Source organism: Meles meles, chromosome 7 (genome assembly GCF_922984935.1).
Source record: "Meles meles chromosome 7, mMelMel3.1 paternal haplotype, whole genome shotgun sequence".
In the NCBI taxonomy this organism is placed as follows: Eukaryota; Metazoa; Chordata; class Mammalia; order Carnivora; family Mustelidae; genus Meles; species Meles meles.
The window spans coordinates 47,804,481-47,819,960 of NC_060072.1; the positions used below are offsets into that span (position 1 = coordinate 47,804,481).

The 15,480-nt window shown below is 40.6% G+C and overlaps 1 protein-coding gene across 4 annotated transcripts in view; it reads right to left on the minus strand.

The window, feature by feature from the left end:
* Positions 1 to 3,915, minus strand: part of LOC123947374 (RAB3A interacting protein) — a 47,794-nt gene extending 43,879 nt beyond the window's left edge. For 2 of the 4 annotated variants that reach the window (XM_046013557.1, XM_046013554.1), the window contains exons 1-2: positions 3,718 to 3,915; positions 2,887 to 3,027 (exon numbers count right to left, since the gene is read on the minus strand). In XM_046013557.1, coding sequence (XP_045869513.1) covers positions 2,887 to 2,897 — 11 coding nt within the window. In that variant the 5' untranslated portion in view covers positions 2,898 to 3,027; positions 3,718 to 3,915. Of the gene's footprint in view, positions 1 to 1,453; positions 1,541 to 2,886; positions 3,028 to 3,717 lie in introns of all 4 variants that reach the window. The other 2 variants (XM_046013556.1, XM_046013555.1) reach the window with 2 other exon arrangements.
* Between the last annotated feature and the right edge of the window lie 11,565 nt (positions 3,916 to 15,480).

Consider the following 15,480-nt stretch of genomic DNA (forward strand, 5'->3'; position numbering starts at 1 on the left):
GTTTTCAAAAGCTCAGATATTTTATTTTTAAAATACCCAAGTGTGTTTAAGTAATTTAGTAACAACTTACTGTCCTTTAATAAACTACACCTTAACCAAAACTCTTAAGACAAAGCTTTACACTTGAAAAGTGTACTCCCTCAGAATATCCTGGAAGTTTCCCTCATTTCCTCAACACGCAGTATCTCTACCTACGACTCATCCTTCCTCCCCACTCTCCAACTATTCTAACGCCTTGTCTTATCTGGCATACATTAAAACTACAACACATATGTGACATATACGTTCTAAATTTTGAGAAACTTGGGGCGCCTAGGTGGCTCAGTGGGTTAAACCTCTGCCTTCGGCTCAGGTCATGATCTCAGGGTCCTGGGATCAAGCCCCGCATCCAGCTCTCTGCTCAGCAAGGAGCCTGCTTACCCCCTGTCTCTTCCTGCCTCTCTGCCTACTTGTGATCTCTCTCTCTCTGTCAAATAAATAAATAAAATCCATGGGGCGCCTGGCTGGCTCAGTGGGTTAAAGCCTCTGCCTTCAGCTCAGGTCATGATCCCAGGGTCCTTGGATGGAGTCTCACATCGGGCTCTCTGCTCGGCGGGGAGTCTGCTTCCTCCTCTCTCTCTCTGCCTGCCTCTCTGCATACTTGTGATCTCTGTCTGTCAAATAAATAAATAAAATATTTAAAAATAAATAAATAAATAAAAATAAAAATAAAAAATAAATAAATTTTGAGAACCTTATAAAAGATACGGGAATGATTATAAGGCCTGCCTTCCAGACTCCATGAATACCTTCCTTCAACCACCCCCCACTGTGACTTGCAGAGTAGATGCTCAATGAATATTTGATTTGAAAATCTCTGGTGACACATAAAGAATTACTTATTATATTAAGTATCTCATAAAAGCTTAATTAAAAACAATTTGGCATTACAACCTACACATGAAGCAGAAGAGTGTAGTGGCGAAGAGCACAGACATTAAAAACAAACCGCCTGACTTTTCTAATCTAGTCATGTTGCTTTATTTGCTGTGCGATCTTAAAGCAAGCTACATAATCTTTCAGTGTCTTAATCTTCTCAACTCTAAAATGGGATAAAGCATTAGCTAACTCCTAAATCACTGTCAGAGTAAACGACTTGGGATAGTGCTTAGAGCAGAACCTGCCACGTGGTAAGCTATAAGCTCAAAAGTAGGAGTAGCAGTAGTAGTATCACCATCACCAGAAAACCTGGATACTTTTTACCGAGAAATATAAATGACAATAACACCTTTCTTCTGCAGTCACCTTTTAATTACAATGTTCTTCTACAGAAGATGTAGAAAGGAATGGAGGGAGCAAGCATGTGAGGAGTCCATTTTGGGCAGCCAACTCAGTTTGCAATCCTGGCTTGGCTCTGCCATTAATCATCTATATGACCACTGACAACTAAGTAACCAGAGGCAAGGTATTTTACCTCTCTGAATCTCAATTTTCTGATCTGTAGATGTGGTAATACCGCTTATATCCCAGCAAGTCCTGAGGACCAAAAGAGTCAAAGTACCTAGAGCAACAAAGTATAGACCAGTTACCAAGCTAGTATTTGTTCCTTTCCCCGAACGGAGTATCTCATTTAATTCTCATCCCACCATTATGATTTTCATATTAGTTTGAACCATGTTAAAAACAGTCGAAAACTGGCAGTCACGTGGTTTGACCTAATACTCCATCCACTTACAAATGGAGAAAACAAGCTGAGAGGTTCAACAATTTACTCAAGGTCACATGCACAGCAAGTAACAGAGCTAAAACTTTAAAACCAATTAATAATTTTTCATATTGCTAGGTAACTAATTGGTTCAGTCAGTCCTGCTCAGGAAAGAAAATAAAAGGTGCACTAATTACAATAATACGTGCAAACTGTCACCTACAAGTTTTTGCTCCACCATATAAAGAATTGATGGGGACAGACCTAGATTTCTAAGAAAGCTTCCATTGTAAAAATTATTTGTGGAATGTCTGTGTATGTGTTGTGGGGAACTGAGGGTTTAGAGAAAATTCAAGGAAAAAATATTAAAGGAAGCATATGCATAACTATACTAATTCAAAAAGTAAAAGTCTATCTAATTAGAAAACCCACAATTGGCCAAACAGCAACTATCCATCCTAGGAAAAGGTGTGAGGTATTCAATACCACAGCTGAACTGTTTGCTGAACACATAAGGAGGAGTTATATTAAAGTATCCACTTTGGTTAATACATGTACAGATTAATATATTACATATATGTGTGTGTGAATAAATATATATTATATACACATTTTTATATATAGTGTAAGAAATACACTACTGTAATAAAATTGTAGAACTGTTTAACTTCTTTAAATTCCACAAGGGTTTTAGGATTAGATCACATAAACCACAGTTGGGATTCAGTGTCTGTCCAAACATGAAAAGTTCCAACAAAATGCACAGGACTAGTAAATAAATAACAAATATTAACATAACAAGGCCCCATAAAACTGGTGGAATATTTAACAGTATCAAATATTTACTGTGATCAGTCTACAAATCTATTCTGCCTCTTTTTTCCTTGATTTGTCATTCACCGTTTTAAAGAAACCGTGAAAATAATAAGGAACAAAATAATGAGGATAATGAATAGAACTGGGTCTTTCAATCGATTTACAATAGAACAGTTTTGTTTTAATCCTCTCATCGGTCTTCTCCAATTATGTAATCATTCCACGGCAAAAGATTACACGGCTTTTTTCCCCACACTGAAAGGAGTTGGAGGGGGAAACAGAGGAGTGTGGAACAGGTAGCCTCGGAATATGCTATATTTCGACGAAACTAAATTGCTTCTCAGGGATCAGTATTATCTCAGCATTCTTAATTTTCCAGACCTTACCCTTGAGCCATTAAAGATTTGTTTTCTTAATCCCATAACAACTGGCAACTCTTCACGTGCTGCAGATTCCACCTAACATCATCACTTCTAGGGTCCATTAGAGCTGGCTGGTCCCCGGGCAGTCGCAGAGAGTTGTCAACGCTGGAAGCGCAGTGTAATTACAATTACGTCGGTGCAGCTCGTCTCAATTCCCCGAAACAAAAGTCAGGCCGAAATGCGCTGCCGCCTAAGGCGCGACTCCCGGCGCTTGCTCTAGCCCCCCAAGTTTCGCCGAAACCTGCCGAGGGTGACCTCTACGTCTTGACCGGGAGCCTCGCCTGTCCTTTACTAAGACTCCAGGTCCAAGTCTACCGCTTCACTCCACTCCAGGTCCCGCGCAGCGCCGGGCTCCACACTTGTTCGGGAACTCTCTTACAACCACCCCCCCACCCCGCGGCTGCGGGCCCCCAGCAGCCAGCCGCGCGCGCCCCGCCGACAGGTAACCGGGATTCGGGTTCACAGCCGCGGGCGCTCGGGACCGCGCAGTTAATGAGTAACGCGCCCGCGTCCGGGGGGCGGGGGAGGAGCCGCCGCAGCCCGACGCCCCAGCGGCCCCAGACACCCCGAGGCGCGGAGCCCTCCCGCCGGGGGTCCTAAAGCCCGCGTGCCGAGCCGGGGGAGCGCGCTTGCCGGGCTGGGGGCTGCTGGGCCGGGTCCCCGCGCGCTGCGCCGGCACCTGCACCTGCCACGGCTGCCCCTCCAGGCCCGCTCGCGGGAGGGAGGCTGGCGCGCGGGCGCCGAGGGGGGCGGTGCTCCGCGCCCGGGGCCTCTCCCTCCCGCGGCTGCACTCACCTGACGAAATCACCGCGGTCACTGTCCGCGCTCAGGGGCGCTCTCAGCGTTATACGGAGCGCGCCCTAAAGCAAGAAGAAGAGGAAGAGGACTGCCAGCCGACGCCGCTACACTCAGTTGCGGTGGGCGCACTGCGCTGGGAGCCGCCGAGGGAGCGCGGGACTGCGCCTGCGCTGGGAGCGCGGCCGGGAGCCTGGAGCGGCCCGGCCAGATAGAGAGAAGGCGGGGCCGGGGGCGGGGCGGGGGTGGGGCCGGCGTGGGGCTGGCGTGGGGCCAGCGTGGGGTGGGAGGAGCCGATGCGCTCCCGCGCCCCCTGGCGTCAGGCTGGACTCTTCGCAGGTGCCGGGGCGCGTGGCCCAGGTGCCTCCGCGGGCGGTTTCCCTGGAAACGAGCGCTCGCCTCCGGGATGGTGTTTCCCTGAGCTCTACAGGCGGCCTCGAGTTAACTTCGTGTTGGACTGTCCAGGAGTCGGAAAATGAACCTTCGATGTGAGTTGAGGACTGCTAGAACCAACCTGAAACTTGGCGTCCATATATAGCTTACGACGTGGCGGGGGGGGGGGGGGGGGGGGGGTATGCGCGCGCGTGCGCGCGCCTGGGAATAGGGATAGAAGAAGCCTGATAGAACCAGATTCCATCATTTCAGCAGCGGCTTGAGCATTCGAGAATGTCCTTTCTGTACCCGCCTTCTCTCATCTTTTGTGTTAATTTAACTTTTTTTTTATCAGACATCCACCCCACTTTAGGCTCTCCAGGTAGGAAAAGTGAAAAATACAGAACCGAGGTCCCAAAATCGGATCAAAAAGAGACGATCACCGTATGTGTCTCTGTGTTTAGTAAAAGACATGCAATTTATGTGACAAACATTGAATAGGACCATCATTCTAAATATTGATCACATTTGTTAGAGGCAGTGAAGAAGAGTACATTATGTGTATGACTACAGGAATCAGAATTCCTGGGATTGACATCACTATCCCTAGCTGGGTGATTTTGGGCAAGTAGACCTCTAATTTTCCCAATTTTCTCAAAGGTAAGTAGGGATAATAAGCATATCTACCTCACTGAGTCATTGAGAGATTAAATGGTCTAATACATGTAAAACAGTGTACTACCTGATGCAGACTGCCTAATGAATATCAGCTGTTATTATTAATAACATTACTGTTACTGTCCACCCATAATCCAAACAGAAACCTGGAAAGTCATTATTTACTTTCATACCCCATTGCCAATAAACCAAGCCTTATCCATTCTCATTCCAAGTAATTCTTCAATCTATCCCATTTCCTATTCACTGTCACTAGATAATAACCTTCCTCCATTAATGGACTCCTAACTATTCTCCCTTACCTCCTGTCATTCGTGTTATGTCCTGAATGAATACCATTAGTCCTCATTCACTGTGCTCCATCTCTGTGCCTACATTGGAACAAAGAAACCATTACACACGATCCCACCCCAAGAACTGGAACATAGCAAGGGAGACAGGCATAACAGTAACTAGGTGGAATAAATACATTCAGCATACAGCAAACTACTTGGGTTCTCCAGTCTTGTCATATTCTCTCATACATGTCATGGTCACATATGCTACTCCTTTTTCTTAAGTCCTGACCCTCCTCCTTTTCCTTTACCTAACTCCTGCTTATCCTTCATTATTCAGACTAAGCATCAGTTCTGTTGTGAACCCTTCACTGTTGCTTGCCACCCAACCCGGTCCCACCGCAATACGGGTTAGTTGCTCTTGACTGCTCCCATAGGACCTTGTCTCTTTCTAGCACTTATCACATAGAATGATAATTGTAGTTTTGTCTCTTTTCCTAAGAACTATGAGCTTCAGGAGAAGAAGCATAAGATCTCACATGTAGTAGGACTGGCTCAATATATGCAGATAAGTAAATGACATACATGCAAATGTACTGTCTTGGTATAAATGTCTAGAAGATGGGCACCTGGGTGGCTCAGTCGGTTAAGCGTCCACCTTTGGCTCAGGTCGTGATCCTGGGGTCCTGGGATCAAGCCCCACATTTGGCTCTCTGCTCAGCAAGGAGCCTGCTTCTCCCTCTCCCTCTGCCTGCCACTTCCCCTGCTTGTGCTCTCTCTCTGTCAAATAAATAAATAAAATCTTTAAAAAAAATAAATGTTTAGAGGACAGGACCTATGATATGTTCAATGTAGGAGTTAAGACATGGAACGTCTACAGGAAATAGTTAACAGTAACCTTATGCCTGAGTCCCAGGCTGGTCCATTTGCAAATCACCTAGCATCCAAGAGGCTCTTAAAGGTGTACTTAAAAGTGTTTCCTCTCACAGTCTTAACCTGTGAGCACAGTTTGAGAATGAGAAGAGTGATATGAGTAGTTACCTGTAATAACATTTCATTGTCTTTGCAGCACAGAGACCAAAATATATTACAAAGTGTGAGACACTCAGAATCTCAGCCTGCAAGGTATATGAAGTGTTGTAAGCATCTTAGGTTAGATTGATCACCCATATTTGAAAGGGACAGCCCCTTCACAAACTTTAAAAACGTGATGACAGATTTTGTGGTATGCTTAAATGTGCCTTCTTTCTCTTTTATTAAAAAATAACTTCTACAATTGTATCAAATACAACATGTAAATAATATTGTATTTTTTAAAGAAATCTTAAGACTTTCCCATCCATACCTGGTGCCAGAAAATGAATAAGATGATTGCAAATACCTAGAAATTTTAAATTGAACAAGTCATTCTATGGTTTTTATCCTTAGTTATGATTTTTTATTGTTTGTTTGCCTCTTTTGTTTATAAAGTCCAGAAAATTTACAGGGTACTTTCCAGTTTCAAACTGACTTCACACTAATTATCTCATGAGTCTTTTACAGAGAACAATTGGACATACGTAGAAGGGAAGTTAGTCTTCCTCTTTACAGATAGGGAAATTGGGCTACCAAAATCAGGGTCTAGGTCTTCAGAATACAGGGTAATATCTTGCAAACAAATGAATTTAAAACTCTAAAAAGCATACTAGACTTCATGTCCAGTAATATGACAGACTAAAGAGTGGCTGATTGTCCCACCAAAAGCAACTCAAAATGCTAGGTAAAATATATAAAATATCTTATAAAACATTTTGATAAGCTGACATGAATGCCCCTCAAGGGCAAAAAACTTGGTAAAAGCAGGAACCCAGACAGTAAATAATACCAATGCAAAAAAAAAAAAAAAAAAAAAAAAAAAACGGGGGAAAAAAGCTGGTTACAGGGAAAAAATAAGCCAAAAAATATCTATCATTTCCTTGTGTAGCAAAATAATTATTTCTGAGCCAGTGTTTGTATTCTCATAAAACTTTCCTTTTGCAACTCCTGTACAAAAACAGAACTGCTCTGAAGTGTCTTTTATTAGATCAGTTATGGACAACTCTGCATCTCAGGCCCTTTTTCCGATGTTGGAAACCACAAAAAATTCGAAGGCTGAGAGAAAAAGGTTAACGCAAGAGCTTAGACGCTAAAGAATATGTTCCCCTTCAAAGAGTCACTTTAAAAAACTACTTACATAAAGGAAAAGTTTGGTAATTGGCTTCAGATCCATATTATCTCACAGACACCTAAATTGTCATCTGTTAAACACATTTTTATTTATTGCTTCTCTCTGCCAGGTACATAAATAATCTACAGTAAGAGAGAAGAGAAGGAGAGGTGAGAGACACCATGAGAGGACTTCAAGGCTTTCCCACAGTCCCAGGTTCCAATATATTCCTGAAGCTTCATTCCTACCTGTAGGTTCTGTGACAAATCCTTGTATTCTTAAAAGAATCCTCCCGTTTTGCTTAGGTTTTTAATGGATTGCTATCATTGGCCACCAGAAAATTATCCTGAACAATTATTTTAATGGAGGGGTTGGTTTCTGTACCAGTTAAAAACTCAAAATAGCAGTAGCTTACATAAAATAAAATGATTTCTCTTATGTAAATATAGACAGTTCAGGGTTGTTTCGGTGGCTCTCTGATAAACACATAAGCTCTCTTTATTGTGTGGCTTTATTATCCTGAACATGCAGTTTCTACCTTATGATCCGTAATGGCTGCTGAAGCTCAGCCCTCACATCCTTATTTCCAGCCAGCAGAAAAGAGATAGGGGCAGAAAAGGACACACTCCTCTTATTTAAGAAAACTTGCAGGGGCACCTGGGTAGCTCAGTTGGTTAAGCGTCTGACTCTTGGTTTCAGCTTAGGTCATGATCACATCAGTCTTGTGATTAAGCCCTGAATCAGACTCCACACTCAACAAGGAGTCTGCTTGAAATTCTCTCCCCACTGCCCTTCGCCCCCCCACTCACTCACTCTCTCTGACTCTCTAAAATAAATGAATAAATATTTTTAAAAAATCGGCAGAACTTGTATACATCACTACACTTACCCTTTATTGGTCAGAACTTAACTATAAGTAGTGTTGAAACATGTCGTTTCTATTCAGTAGCCATGTACTCAGCAACAAATCAGTAGTTCTAATACTGAAGAACAATAGAACAGATGCTAGAGATAACTAGCAGTCTCTGGCTCACCATCTGAGATCAGACATAGGAGGGGAGAAGTAGTGATGGGATAGAATGTACAAATAGAACAAAGGCATTATAACGAAAATACACAGTGGGTTCAGTGATGGGGAGCCCTGCAGATTAGTGGCAGAGGGGAAAAGAACAGGTAGATAGTGCCTGGAAAGATACGCAAAGATATGCGGCAGCCAGACCCTGGGAGATTATAAACACCAAACTGAGGAATGTGGCATCTGGGAGTCAGAAGAGAGTTCCTAAAAGATTTTGGGTTGAGGGGTGAAATGAAAACAGTGGTTTAGGGGTGCCTGGGTGGCTGAGGGTTGAGCCTCTGCCTTCAGCTCAGGTCATGATCTCAGGGTCCTGGGATTGAGCCCCACATTGGGCTCTCTGCTCAGCAGTGAGCCTGCTTCCCCTCTCTGCCTGCCTTCTTGTGATCGCTCTCTCTCTGTCAAATAAATAAATAAAATTAAAAAAAAAAAAAAGAAAAGAAAAGAAAACAGTTGTTTAAGAAGAGTAATTTGGTGGCAATGCCTAGAATGTACTCAAGGGGGAATGGGAGGCAAGATCAGATAGGAAGCTACTATGAGATAATGAGTGCCTACACTGTAATAAATACAGAAAAGGGGAAACATTTCAAAGGATGAATCTGTTTAATGCAACAAGTGATTAAATATCCTCTTTCTCCCTCCCTCTCTCTCTCTTTTTCATGTTCAGCATCCATTATACCTTTTCAAAATCAGCATAGTCATTTTATTTCGAAAAGTACCCTTTCACCATTTTAGTCCATATGATTCAGTAGAACTGAATTCTGCCTCTTTAAGGGTGAGCATATGACCAAGGCTTAACCAATCAGGTAAAATGTCCATGGCTACAAGTTGTCAGAAAACATCAACAAAGCACACTTTCACACAAGTAAGTGACTTACCTTAGGGTCAAAACCAACAACCCTGCATTTGAAACAAGGGGATCAAGTATATGGGTTGGCAGCAGTGCCTCCAGTCAACCTGATTTATTATAAAAGAGAAGGAGGTAAGGCACAGTTGAAAGACGAATGTTCAAACATATCGTATATGCGGGAAGCATATATTGGTGAGGCAAGATGGAAAAGGTGCAGTTGAGCAGTCCTGCAACTGCCAGTCTCTTAGAAAGAGAAGTTAAAGGATAGTCATATCCTTTTATCATAAGGTTTTCTGTTAGGCTGGAACATGGTCCAGGCCACTCCTCAGCACAAGCGTTCTGCACATAGCATCTCTTAGAAAACTTGGAAATCCTCTTCTTCGAAAAAGAGTAATCAATCAAAAAGGAACAGGGACGCAAAGATATCATAAGAAAAAAAGTAGGGAACAGGGGAAAAAATGCCAAATTAAAATTTTCATTTAAAAAAACATGCCGTTGGGCTCCAGAGTGGCTCAGTTGATTAAGCAACTTCGTTTGGCTCAGGTCAAGATCCCAGAGTCACAGGACTGAGTCTTACATCAGACTTCCCGCTTAGTGGGGAGTCTGAGTCTGCTTTCCTCTCTGACCCTCCACCCTTTCATGCTCTCTCTTACTCTTTCTCTCAAATAAATATTTTTTTAAAAAATTAAAAAAATTTTTTTAAAAACCTTGCCATTAAGCAAAAGAAAATTTTAACCAAACATATAGTCAAAATCAAGAGTTAGACACTTAACCGACTGAGCAACCTGGGCACCCCAGAGAAGCTTATTTGAATACAAATGTAATGTACAACATTTTTGAACATGCAAACGATATGGCTATCATGAGCCCTTTTGTAGGACAAGAGTAGAAAAAGAGCTTCAGCCAAACAAGAGATGAATTTAGAACCAAAAACAAAACAAAACAAAAACAACTGACCATGATCATTAAATCCATTTAACTGTAGAATTAAATCTAAAATAAGTATGACATACGTTCCAGGTTCAGGATGGCGCTGCTGGGACCTTTAACTTTTAGATTGTAGAGCTGAGGCAGAAAGTTGTTTGTGGTGTGCTCTGTTTGGTAGAAGTTTGTCTTACTGTTTCTCTACTAAGAACTCGTTTTAAATGTGTTTTGTTATCGTAGCACTTTTTACAACAAAACTCTACTTGACCAGTTCCAAACTGTACAAACTGTATGAAGCTCCTCCTCTCAGTGGGTTTCTTATTTCTATGTGGAATCTCCTCTCTTGCAGTGTCCTATAAATAAAGATTAAATTGCACGCTTTAAAAAAATAAATAAATGTGACAATTATGGTCATAGAACAGAGAGTAAATTATAAATCCTGACAATGTAGCAATGAAACAACCAATAGAAGTTGAGAGAGAAAAGAAATAAGGTGAACACTACAAAAAATATATATAATTAGAGAATGGGAGAGGAAGAAGGGGAAATATACTGCTTATTGCTTTGAATAATATCTAAAAATATAGTTATAAGGTTATTAAGATACGCACTGGACCAGAAATACATGCCTTCCAAATTCAAAAACATGCATACTAAAGAGTATACAGACCATATAGTGGCAAAAATTTAAACAAGTAATATAAACTAAAAGTATAACAAAAAATTATATGTGGACTAAAATGAACTTTCATTTCAATTAATATAAAAATATTAAATTTACCAATTAGTTGAAAATTTTTCTCAGATGGAATACCAAATCAAATCCCAACTATATGCTATACATGTAAGATAATAAAAGCAAAGTGCTTTAGAATGAAAATAAAAGGAGAGATGAAAGTATACTAAGCAACTGAAGCCAATATCAAAATTTTATCTCAAACAAAGCTTAATTAGGGAAAAAGTATTAAATGAGACAAAGACAGGCACTATATAACAATAAAGCATGAGATACAAAATTAAGATCTCACACTCATAAATATCTATATACCAAATTACATAGCATTAAATTTATAAAGAAAAACTACAGCAGTTTCAAGGAGGAATCAACAGGAAACATCGCAAATTTACCTCTCATGCAGAACAGATCAAGTGGTAAAAAAATAAGTAAGGATAGAAAAGCTCTAAGTAACATAATTAACAAGGTAGATTTTATATGTTTATAAATTTGTGTAAATAGGTGAGAGAGAATAAGAACATATCTCCTTTTTATATACTTATTCACTATTCACAAAAATTGACTATGCATCGAAAGGGGCTTCATACAGACCTTAAGACGGGGAATGCATGTTTATTCTCTGCCCCACTTTTATACAGTTAGATGTTCTTTATTTCCTTTACATATCGAATTTCCAGATGTCAAAAAAAAAAAAAAGTTTGAAACCTTCTGTGACACACACACACTTAACAACGTAAACATATTTATTTTATTTTAAATTTAAGATGCACAGCCCACCTGACAAATACATGGAATGGAATGTTACAAAGCAACATTCAGGAGGTGACCTAATTGACCCGGGTTAGCTAGAACACAGAAAGCTTTCAAGGGTTCTCTCTACCAGCAAGGAATTTGGGGAGTTTGGCATAAGGATGGGTGTTTAGTCCAGGTGGGGCCTCTGCCATGAAGTGGGGTGGGAGGGAATGCTTCAGTACTCACTCAAGACAAAGGAGAAGTCTGATGCTCCTTCCATCCTTCATCGGGCAAGTTTGTGACCTGAGCTGCTGAAGATTCTTTTCCCGGTGTAAGAATGGAGGTCGTCCTGGTTGTCAGCGTATCTTATGCCTGTGCCCTTAACCATCCACAGGCTGGACAAAGACAAAGCAGTGTGTACAGCTGGGTTTGTTTTAATGCAGTCAGGCTACATTATGGGAACTAGTTAGAGATGTTTTGAGGCCAAGGACTTTGGGGAATTGAAAGAACTCTCAGAGGCCCAACTCACTCAACATACCAGCCTCAAGAGATTGTGCTTTCTCTCTGATCTGATGAAACACCTGAGGACACTGAGCTTAAAACCAGAGGGGAAAGGAAGGGCTTTTATGTCAGAAAGTGAAGAGCTCGGGCTCAAACCAGGCGTCTGTATTGAGCTCGTGGCCACTGGGCATTACAGATTTTGAGGTGGTGGTGTACTATTTTGGTCAGCATAAAGTCTAGATTTCCAGAGACACATGTTCTGATGAATCTGAACCCTATTTTACATTTCTTCAGCTGCTTTTGGCATGCAAACCTCAAGATGCGTTTGAATTACCAAGTAACTCTTCTACCTGTGCGGTTTGGTGAAGAGAAGAATTTAATTTCAGAGACCTGAAAAGAAGCTATACTATCAAAAAAGGAAAAATTCAACTAGAATTTGAAAAGTGGCCTATGAATCACAAAATTGTCCTGAATTTCTGTCTACATGGCTCTCTTTCCTGAAACTACTGCAATCCAGGCGGATGTCACTCTCAGTAACAAAAAATTTGGAATAGAAATAACTGTACATTGCTTGAATACAGTCCAGACATCTCAAGAATTGTTCAGTCTCATACCTATCTGGATTGTCCTTGTCATAATAAAAGTTAATCGGTGAGTTTCTGTTTTAGGTAAATATTTTTCAGGACCAGAAACACTCTGACATCATCCCCATGTGAAATAAATCTTGCCAGACAAGCAGACACTTTTGGCGGCAAGGAATGGACTTCTGTCCCCAATTCAGTGCCAGCAATGCCAACTCAGTACCCAAACAATTCAAATAATTGTAGAATCTGACCTTGAGGCAAACTGGAGGTAGAATGGGAAATATCTGAATACTGCTTAGCATGGTATTTTAGACAGGGTAAATGAATAATAATAATATAAACCCTTAATTAGTCTGTCTCTTGGGGTCTTGAAATTTCCAGCATATCATAATTCTGAGGCTTTAGCAAGGCCTGGCCAAGAGACATGAGTCATTCCTAGTTTTGGTATGCTATTGCACATTTTATTAACAGTTGACTAAGTAATTTTGAAGGACTCTTAATGCTATCCTAAAACTCCCTAATTTTGAATATCATTAGGAGAGAGTTCAGGACACACACATGAGCTTCTGATTATCCATACAATGTGGACAACATGGTTCTAAGGAATTAGAACTTCTGGTATGAGCAGGACTAACCATATTAGTATTTTCTCTTTCTATCTTCGGAAATCATTTAAGAGCCACAAAGATTATAAACACAACCTACATATCCCTTCCCCCAAGCCCCCAACCATTTTTTTTTCTTTTGCAAACTAGGACACTAGTATTCTGTCCAGATTCTAAAACATGTATAGGAGTTGCCAAAAACAGCTGAAGTTGAGTAGAAATTAGGTGGGAGAAAGTAGACAGAAAAAAACATAAGGATGCATCTTAACAGCAAGAAGACCCAGCTAGACACTGCTAACAAAAGCATTAACACGTAAGGATAGGGAACATACCCTGAGTTGAAGAAAAATTATCCTTTGTTTTGCAGAAGGGGGGTATGGAACCTGGGGCAAGCCATGCTGGGATGCAGCCCTGTATCAGCTTCTACACTTGGTGAGGAGTCTGCTTGAGGATCCCCTTTCTCCCTCAGCCCCTCTCCCCTAAAATAAATTTTTAAAAAATCACACAGATAAATAAAATGGAAAAAAAAATCACACAGATAAGCCATATTTGCAGGAAGCAATCTGTTCATGCAGCAGAAAAGAGAACCCATACTTAGTGAAAATGGGCTCCTTCCCACATTATTCCCACCTATACTGGAAACTCTTACAGATTGCTAGTCCAGGAAAACACATTTTATTCACTGATGTGAAATAAGAAAGAAGTAGCAGAGCACCAACATAAAGAAATTATACACAAAAATCTGGGGAAAAGGATCAAAACTCTTAACATGGGAATCACACTTTACCAGTAAAATGTCACTACGACATAAATTTTTTTGAAAACCGTCTTCCCCTGGGGTACCTGTGTGGCTCAGTTCAAGCCCTGTGTTGGGTTCTCACTCACCAGGAAGTCTATTTGAGATTCTCTCCCTCTCTGCTTCTCCCCCCACTCATGCACTCTCTCTTGTTCTCGTAAATAAATAAATAAATCTATTAACTAAAAGACAAATAAATGAATCAATCACCTCTATGAAAAGAAAACAAACAAAATCACAAAGCAGAAATGCAGGACTTCAAGGAAGATTATACTGAAAGAGAGAAAAATTCAGAAGAAAGGCAGTAGAAAAAAACAAACCTTCAAAGAAATAAAGACAAAATTAGAAGGAATGTAAAAAAGAAAAGATACTTAAGATAACAATATAGAAAAAGAAATGAGAACAACAAGCAAAATAAAATAACAGTCAAAAAGAATAGAAATAAAATAATAGAGAAAACACACAAATGGGATTTGTGCCCCCCTCAAGAAAAAGACTCAACATAATGGAAGAAAATAAATATTTAAAGATACAATTGAAGAAAACGTTGCTCAATTAAAAGACAACTCTTCTACTGAAAAACTGTGTTATAATCCAAGGACATCTTACCTTGAATAGCTTGTTGACTACAAAGAGAAAAAAATAGAAAAAAAAATCCTTTGAGGAAAGTTGCAAATAATCAAGTCGCTTATAAAGGGAAACTATCAGGCTGGTCTTATATTTCTTTGTCTTATTAGAAGACAGTGGAACAACATAGATGAGATACTCAAATACAGAAGGTGGACACAGAGACTTGAAGTCTAGCCAAACTGTCTTTCAAGTATAAAGACTAAAGACAAAGAGTTTTCAATATGCAAAAGCCAAATAAACTTGTTCCTACTAGCCTTTCTTAAGAAAACTACTAGAAGATGAACTTCAGGCAAAAAAGAGATTACTGGCCAAACTACAGCAGAGGTTCTGCTTGTGAACACTGTGTAGTTAAATGGAAACCTTTCACTGTGCCCTCTGGAATTCGGCTATCACCAGCCAAACTCCTTGTATCCTTAACCTCACTCACCTCGTTGCTCTAGAAACCTGGCTCTTCTCTGAGGATTCTGCTTCCCCTGCAACCATCATGGGTAGTGACTGTTTCTCTCCCAAGGTCATACACCTGGGCCTCAGGTGGGGCAGGCTACCTCTTTGTTCTCATTGTCACTTTCAGACTTTTCTCACTCCACTCACTAAAATTCCCCAGCTTTAAAGCCCTTGTTAGCAGATTAGTTCACCTAATAATGTTCATTTTTGCTGTCATTCATTGATACTTAGGTCATTTGCTCTTGTTCCTCAGTGATATTAACTACAATGTGGTAATCTCTCTCTTTAGTCTTAATTCTTGGTGATTTTGATAAATATTGTAGGAGATCCTTCCAACACCATAGTCTCTCAGTTTTTTTTAACTCCTGCATCCAAATAA